Source organism: Populus euphratica, unplaced genomic scaffold (genome assembly GCF_000495115.2).
Source record: "Populus euphratica unplaced genomic scaffold, PopEup_1.0 scaffold112.1, whole genome shotgun sequence".
In the NCBI taxonomy this organism is placed as follows: Eukaryota; Viridiplantae; Streptophyta; class Magnoliopsida; order Malpighiales; family Salicaceae; genus Populus; species Populus euphratica.
Window position 1 is genome coordinate 231,658 of NW_011499997.1, and position 8,780 is coordinate 240,437.

The 8,780-nt window shown below is 31.2% G+C and overlaps 1 protein-coding gene across 1 annotated transcript; it reads right to left on the minus strand.

Moving 5' to 3' along the window:
- Positions 1-2,654: 2,654 nt before the first annotated feature.
- On the minus strand, positions 2,655-7,325 carry LOC105140675 (glutamate receptor 2.5-like). Its single transcript, XM_011047589.1, has 5 exons — positions 6,817-7,325; positions 5,419-6,716; positions 4,030-4,336; positions 3,517-3,917; positions 2,655-3,376 (listed from the first exon to the last, which is right to left on the minus strand). Exons 1-5 carry the CDS (start codon positions 7,211-7,213, stop codon positions 2,984-2,986), a joined length of 2,796 nt encoding a protein of 931 aa, XP_011045891.1. The 5' UTR covers positions 7,214-7,325; the 3' UTR covers positions 2,655-2,983.
- Between the last annotated feature and the right edge of the window lie 1,455 nt (positions 7,326-8,780).

The following is an 8,780-nucleotide window of genomic DNA, read 5'->3' on the forward strand; positions in this document are numbered from 1 at the left end:
ACATGTGATTGATGTTATTATGTGGTGGAAAAGGTTGTCATCTTGTTCTTTAAGGTAATTTGGTCTAAAACCAAATTATTGGATTTAATTAAAAAAAATACCCCATCCATCTCCTTCTCTTAAATACTTAGAGGTATCAAAAGAATTATGAGATCAAGATTCATGATTAAGTTTGTTCTTATTTTAAAAAAAAATCTAAGAACAATAATAATTTTGGAAATGGATCTTGAGAGGTTTTAAGGTAAGTGTGTGTGTGTGTGTGTGTGTGTGTATTAGAGTAAAAAAGGGATATATAAAGATGATGGGAGATAATTTTGATATATTTTTAATTTAAATATTGTAAAAAATAGAGTTTTATAGAAAAAATAGGTGGTGAGTAGTTATTTTCTTAAAACAACTACAAATCTTTTAAATTAGATAACTTGTCATTTTTTAAACAAACTCACTCTATCTTTAGCTTTGTTTAATATATTTTTTTAATTATTATCTTTTTTTTAATCAAGTTAGTACTCATATAAATTTTAAAAATTGAATACATAATAAGAATATTACTCCTTTTGACATGACTTTAGTGAAGCTATATAAGTGAAATTTAATGAAGTGATATTGAAAAAGTTTAAGACAATTTTCCATTAAAATTTTAAATTTATTTGTGGTTACCTAATATAATATATTTTTATGTATTAATATTATTATCAATATTTTTAATTGAGAATTTATGGAGCCATATAACATTAGAGTTAAGAAGATTTTTGAATAACATTGATAAATATTTTTTATTTTGACGTGATAAAACTATAATGAAATTTGATTTTAGAAACATTGGTTTATGATAAAACTTTTCATGTAAAATTTATGGAAGAATAATACTTTAGAATTTCTCACATATTCATAAATATTTATGGAAGGATTTTTTAGTAAAAATTAAAAAACATTTACTTAATTAATAAAAAATCATCTAATTTTATAAAACTTAATATTGGTAGATTTGTATTGCATAATAAGAGTTGATTAAAAATTAAAACATATTTTAGAAGCAGTCTCGTAGCATCGCGCAAACATGTTTGTTAGGTTTTTTTTTTATATGATTTGCTTCCACTACCACAATCTTTAAATTTACCGACGGAGTTTTCCATCCGTATTTGCAATATCATTCCTTTCGTAATTAATTTACCAATGAAATCACCAACGAAAACGCTCCATCAATGAATTTTAAGTTGGCATTTTTTTTTCATCGGTAGATCTATTAGTAATAAAAAAAATATTATTACCAATAGATTTACTGACAGAAAAAGCGAGCAAAAAACATTATCTGCATCATTCCAACGGTATTTTCCTCGGAAAAATACCGTATGTAATTTCATCTGTAATTATTTAAAAATATTAAAAAAATCTATTTTACAAAACTATAAAATAATTAAATTAATATAAATCAACACTCTATAATACTCAAAATGCTTGGAAAAAAGAAGAAGAAAATCAACTCAACAAACAAATTTGCAACAAATAAATTCAATTGAAAAAATTCATATGAAAAAAAAAATTAAAAATCCTATAAATAAATCAACTAAAAATTGATCTCATATGAAAAAAAAAAATCCTCCAACAACATTCATATAATTATTAAGAACAAAAACAATTAAAAATAAAATAAAAAACAAATATAGTGAAAAAACAAGAAAAAAAATCTTACCTTAATGTAGTTGCAAATGAAGCTAAGAAAAAAAAAGAATTTATAAAATATACTAATTAAAAAAATAAGAAGAAAACAGAAGAAATGAGAAGAAGACATGTCTAAGCATAGAGGAGAAGAGAAAGAGTTGAGGAGAGAAGAGAAGAAAAAGAAATGGATATTAATGTTTTTTTTTTACATATGAGAGAAAGGAAGAAGAAGAAAAAGAAGAAGAAAGGAGACGGGTTTGTTGTGAAATTAGGGATTCTAGGTTTTTTATCGGAGCGTTTTACTGATAGATAATTAAATATTAATATTTTTAATCATTTTGTCAGTGATTTCGTCTATAATATTTAATTTAAATTTTTCATTTTATCAAAAAAATTTAGAAACCTCTAAATATCATCGATGAATTTTCAATCTGTCGGTGATTCCGTCTGTGATATTTAATTTAAAATTTTAATTTAATCTAAATTTTTCAAAAAATCATCAAATAACACCAATGACATTTCAATCCGTCGATGATTTTATATGTAAAGAACAATAATTAACAGTGCAATTGAAAAATGAACAATTTCAAAGCTCTCTAGAAAATATCGACGGAGTTTTTTATCTGTGATTCTCTTTGTAATTGACATGATGAATAGTGTTCACAGTTTACCAATGATTTTACAGAATAAATTTCATCGGTAAATCTGTTGGTAAAATCGTCACATCATTATTTTTTGCTTTGTTTTAATTATTTTATTTCTCACTGTAATTCTCTCAATATATACTGAGGGAATATTTTCATAGGTAAAATCCATCGGTATATTTCTGACAGAAATATTTCCTTGATATTTCTTTTTGTATTTATCAATTTTCTGATAGCATTCCCTCTACTTTAAGATTCAAGAGTTTTGCAATATTTGTTTTTCTTTCAATTCGTGGATTTATTAAATTTACCAGCAAATGTACATAAATAATATTCATGAGTTTCCTGAGTTTATATATATATAAGATGATAAATCACCCTACCAAATCGTATCCCGAATGTACAGACTTAGCTTAATGTATATGCATCTAATCCTATTGACAAATTTCAGTGCTTAGTCAACAACGACCTTAATCACTGCAAATGGAGTTAGGAGAACTAATTAATATTCACCGTAACCTTGATCTCTGGCCATGTTCTTCATTTTCTTTTCATCTTTTTTATCCTTATGTCGTGAAATTTATGGCATTTCAGTCTCAGCTTGCGAGGAACCCTAATTAGTCTCCAAATTGTCAGAGTTACTCGCATATTCCCACTTCATAGAGCCCCATTCATCCTTATCGTGCTTGAGCAAAAGTTGAAGCCCTCCTAGGAACTCGGGTTTTTTCTCCGTTGTAAAAGTATTTTGTAATTCTCTCTCCACTGCTTGAACCACTCTTACCACCTGGAGTGAGATGGCCTCCATCTGCTTCTTGATGAGGCCGTGAATTCCTTAACAAGCGAATGAGAAATAGTAGAAAACAAATAGTAGATATCGCAGCAGATACAATGTAGATTCCCTTGAAGCTGCGGAGGCTCAGGCTTTCGATATTATTATTAGTTGCCGAAGTTGAACACTCAGGTGAGGGGGCAAACCACTTTTCTTCCAATAATGTTATGTTTCCATCCTCCGATAGGCATAGAATCTCTCTAGAAAAATCAGCAGCAAAAGGAGAGCCTTTTTGGAATGCCTGCAGGTACAGCAAATATCATAATATTTAGTAATAAACAAACGTTCAAAGAAATGGCTTCACCGTGTTTCAAGTCTTTAAAAAGGTTCCTGGCATCATAATGCAAAGAAAATAGAATTGGAGTGCATATTAATACTTACAAAGCCGAACCCTCCAAATCTGTATGTGGCTTTTGTGCTGGTGTAACTTTTACAATGTTGATTGAGGAAAAGTCTCTCATATGGGAGTTCAAGAAAAGCGGCAGCTATGTTGTTCCTTTCAAAATCAGTACTTGTGTAATCATTTTCAGGGTTAAAGATCTTGATTTTATCGTGATCAAATCCAAGAACATCCTTGACGTATTCCTGGATGAAAGATTCATTATTACAACCAACATTTAACTTGTCGTTCTTTAGTTTCTCAAACTCTGAAAAATTCGGTTTCATTCGTTGCACGGTGAGCATTGAAGTCAAACTGGCAGTGTAGCTTGAGGTTAAGATAAAGACAACACAAAGCCAAGCTACCACCACAACTCGAGTGAAGTTGCTATAAAGTTTCTCCCCTGCAAAATGTAACAATGAGCTTCAGATCGATTAAGGTTACTGACAGAGAATGTGCCATCAAAGAGTCTTGGATACATATGCCATATATAACTTGTGAGACTGAATACTTACTCTGAGCAAAGAATAGAGATGAAAATGTGAACCAAAACGCGGTCCCGAACTGATACTTCCATGGGCCTCTAAATTCTGGATTCGTTTGGCGCTCGAGGAACCAAATTATAAGCATTGTGTAGATGAATATAGCACCACTCACCATCCACATCTCTAAGTTAAACGGCTTCACGAAAATCCATGTTGTATCTTCAGTCTCAAGTGGAACTATCATGGACAATCCTGACTCCGCGTAAGGTTGAGTGAACTCTACGTATTCTGATCTTTCAGCTAATATGGTTATATCTCCAATGGCAGCATCATAAGTCTTCCGATTAACAAGTGGCACAAGAGTCAAACAATGGTACTCAGTACAAAAATAATGTTGAAAAAACAGCTGATAGAACGAGACAGGAGCAAAATAATGGCAAAATCATACAACTCCTCAATGGGCCTCAATGGACTAGTCAAAGTTCGTTTAGTTAAACTATGGATTTATTCTTATAGAAAGTCTGAAGTATCTCATAGAAAGTATGGTGGAGAAATTTCAATTTCTTATCAGAAACAATGCTTTATGAATTTATTCTTGGCTTTGAGTTGCAGCCAATTTTGACTCTGTGTCATCTCTTCTATTCGGATAAGAATTCATAGTTGATAGATGATATTTATATTCTATCTATAATATATAATATTAAATCAGAAACAATTCCAATTAAAATATTAGAATAACATATGGATTTCTGATTAGAATGGGCTCATATTACTTAAATGTGTGTGAATGCATGTGGATATGTAGTATATGAACAACCTTTTCTTAATATTATCACCATAATTAAATCTTATCAATAATGTTTTTTTTATTATTATTATCTTTAATTAATAGCGTCTTTTGGCAATAGCGTGGCATTGACTAGTTATTCTAGAAGGCTATATTGACATGCATGCGTTCATACTGAAAATTAGAGAAGATCACAGTTGGATGTTTTGGCAATTGTTTTTTTTTAAAAAAAATTGTGGAATCAATATTTATGGATAATATATAAAAAAAAACTAACTAAACCTAAGCTTAATTTTTTTGAATAAAATTTAAAAATATAATTTATATTATTTTTTAATACAATCCTGGAGTAAAAATTCTTTAAATTTGAAACTTATATATATTTAGTTATTTATATTAACTTGTATTTAATTTTTATTAAATAAATAGAAATAATAATATTCAAAATCGTGATTATGTAGTTATTAAAAATTTAATATCATGTTAAAAAATAAATTTAATCTAAAAATTTAAAATTTTAAAATAATATTTTAAAATATAATTTATATTATTTTTTTAGTAAATATCTACAAATAAAGTTAAAGGTTCAGTTCTTTAATAAATATCAACTAGCAAAGTTAAAGAGTCGTTACCTTGTTGTAGACACCTTCAATCATATCGCCATACTGCCCATCAAAGGGGACGAATACGTGTGGTATGGAGTAATTCAATCGTCTCACGACTTCGTCAAAGAGGTCAACGCAAAAACCTACTGGCCGCTTCTCGCCACTTCGAAATGTCACAAACTTATTGAACGAGGTTCTTCGAGGGACTACTATTCGCAATGGCTTTGCTTCAGTAGGCATTGCCCATCCTTTTGGGTCTCGGCCGTTGAGATCCCCAGGCCAAATCACTGGACCGGACAACCCTCTAGAGGTTTTACCACCATCACTGTTTATGCACCTTCCTTTGCCTTGTTCCAAGTAGAGGGTATCCGAGAAACCGCAATTTGGCAACCAAAAATCCAGTTCCTTACATTTCTTCCCATCCACATTAACAATCCTTAATGTAGGAGCATCTGACAGCATCCCATCCTTGAAACGTATTCTACCACTCAAACCAGTGAAATCGCTTTCTAATACGCTGTTTAGAAAAAAATTTGGACTAGTAATGTTGCTACCTAGTTTTTCTATAGCCTGTGTGACAATACCAATGCTGTCATAGGCTCTTAATGCTTGAATTCCTGGCTGAAAATCATTTTCATTTAGATACTCTGACCGAAAAATTTTCTGGAACAGTCCTTCGAATCTTTTGTAAGAACTGTTGGAAGAATAGTAGGTTTTGATTCCTAGAGTGCCTTTCATAGAAGAAAAAAAAGGATTGTCCACAGAATCCAAGAAACTAGTAATACTGTTTGCAACTATCCAGACTGTGTCATTTCCTACAAGCCCCGCTTTCTTAGCTTCTCCGAAAATACAAGCGAGCATAGGCAAAGATGACTGAAGAACAATAAAAACACGAGCTTCAGTTCGATGTTTTAGCTTCATAAGCTCATCTTGAACAACATCTTTTGGATCCGTTAAAAATGAAAACGGTGGAAGAACCAAGCGGTATTCAATCTCCGAACCAACCTCTTGTAGAGCATCGGTTAAAAGAGCTAAATTGCCATATTCACTTCCTAAGACGTCATCTTCATAAATCAATACTACCCTTTTCCAATTATAAGAATGGACAAGAGCTGCAATGCATCTCATCTGTTCTGACCCATCACTGGCCATTCTAATTAGAAAAGGCCAACGAAGTGAAGTTAAAATCGGAGTTCTGGCTGGTGTTGCAAATGAAAGAATTGGAACTTGAGACTGGTTTCCAATATTAGCAACCAGGGCTGCTTCCTCCCATTTGTCCATGCCAATAATCACTTCCACTTTCTTCTCTTTGATCAGCTCTTCAGCTGCAAGAAAAATTGTGAAGAGAGAGATGGCTACTGCTTCAAATCTTGTTAATGTTAAGCTAGAAACTCAAAATCATTTAGAGATGGCTAGATTATTTACCTGCATAAGCTGCTTGAAGAGGGTCTCCTTCAGGATGCTTGAAGTGAAGAGAGAGCTTGTGGTTTCTTGAGATGTTGTTGAAGTTTTGGACCGCAATTTCCATTGCTGTTTTCTCTTCTTTGCCTGTACGGGAATTACCATCAATGATAGCACCAATATTAGTAACCTTGTTCGTGCCGGCCGCAGCTTCAACTCCATCAGAGAGGATGAGAAGGAAGGCGATGAGCACAGATAAAAGAAAGAAAGGTTTTAGAACTTTATTAACAGGAATAAGAGGGCAAGTGCTTAGTTGGGAATTTACTTGGGTGAACAAATTACCCCTTTTCATTCTGTTATACGAAGTTTTGATTTTGAAAGTCTTAGAATCCTTATAATACATGGATACACACACACACATATTCACCAAAGATTTATCTATAGAAGGGGAAGACCAGATAGAATCTGAAATTGCTAGGAGAACTGGTATAGTTGAAGATTCTATCTGACCTGGACCACATCAAACTATTTGTCCTTGGAACCCAAGCTACCAAGAATGGTGTCGAAATGTCTAATATTGAAACTTTGACTTCTATACGCACCCTCAGTATTTCTAGATTCTACACCTTGAAAACTACATGTACTAATTAATAATTGCCTACAGGAGTCAAATTTCTTGTTTTCATCACACCTCTCTCACATTTGCGGGGTCGTTTCGATTTAGTGATGCAATTGCATGTTTTAACAAAGTGTGTGATATTAAACAATTGTAGTTTATTCAATCTAATCAAAGATTAAAAATGACAGACGAAATCAACTAAACCACAGGACTAAATCTCTTGTTAAAAAATATAGTATAATATTATTTTATTATTTATTAAGGATTCAATAATATTTTCAGTTTTTTTTGTGTAGTTTATATATATATATATATATATATATATAGATTCTTTGGGATTGCTTAACAAATCTAAGAAGAGCTGAAACTAATAAGTAGCATATTATTAGAAATTGTTGTTTAATATCAGAATGAATCCATTTTTTACCGACAATGGCATGGCGTAATTAATTATAGGATAAGACCAGAAATTACTTCCTTAATATAAGTAGATAACTTTCCAAGCAAATAACTGTTGAATTTTATTATGTTTTAGCTTATTTATTATCGTTTTTTCTGTAGTTGCGGTACTTGAGTTTTTGCCATATACCCTTAATCTACATGTTTTCTTCCTTCTTCCAATATATTTCTCCTCGTTAAACTTCTTTTTCACGGCGAGTTGTTATCACTGATAAACAAAATTTAATGCTCGCGAGCTCACCTGGCGAGCGTATGCCAGTTTAGGATTTCAAGATTTGATAAATGTGATCCTGTCTCCTTGGTGCCATAAAATCATCAAGATGCCATTTGAATTTCAAATTAAATCTGTTCAAATCCCTAGAAATGCTTTGTATTCCTGGCAGCTTCATGTTCTATGAGTATATATATATACATTGGACTTCATGATTCAGCCGATTTTCTTTCCTTTGAACATCAATTCTTCTTCAATATCTTTGAAAAACTTGGCATTAATCACTTTTATTCTTCGTTCTATCAACAATCTTTTTGTTCTTCTTTGGTTTCAACAAATATGGACAAAAAAGATTAGCACAAAACTGTCAAACAATCTTTCTTACTCCTGCAAGAAAACAATAATAAAATACTTCAAAATTGTTAAAATAATTAAGATAAAACACGAAAAGGAGGCTAGAATTCTGAATGATATATTTATTATGAATGCTTAGTCTTAACCTAAAAACAAATTGATTAGTACTTAAAAGTACATTTTGTCAAGGTTTTATTTCATCATTTTGCACTCGAAGTATCAATAACTCCTTAACTAAAGCATGTTTTATAATAACATATCTAATAATATAAGATACCTTTAATTTATGGTAAATGTTCATTTTAAATGCAGGTCTATCACATAAATGAAAGGATTGATTGATGA

What these genes read in the sequence shown, in the direction of transcription:
- LOC105140675 (XM_011047589.1), bottom strand. Translation starts at nt 7,213, where the DNA reads ATGTGTGTGTGTGTATCCATGTATTATAAGGATTCTAAGACTTTCAAA. An exon ending in ATCTCTATTCTTTGCTCAGA is followed by an intron (nt 3,918 to 4,029) that starts GTAAGTATTCAG and finishes TACATTTTGCAG; the next exon opens with GGGAGAAACTTTATAGCAAC. An exon ending in GATTTGGAGGGTTCGGCTTT is followed by an intron (nt 3,377 to 3,516) that starts GTAAGTATTAAT and finishes CTGTACCTGCAG; the next exon opens with GCATTCCAAAAAGGCTCTCC.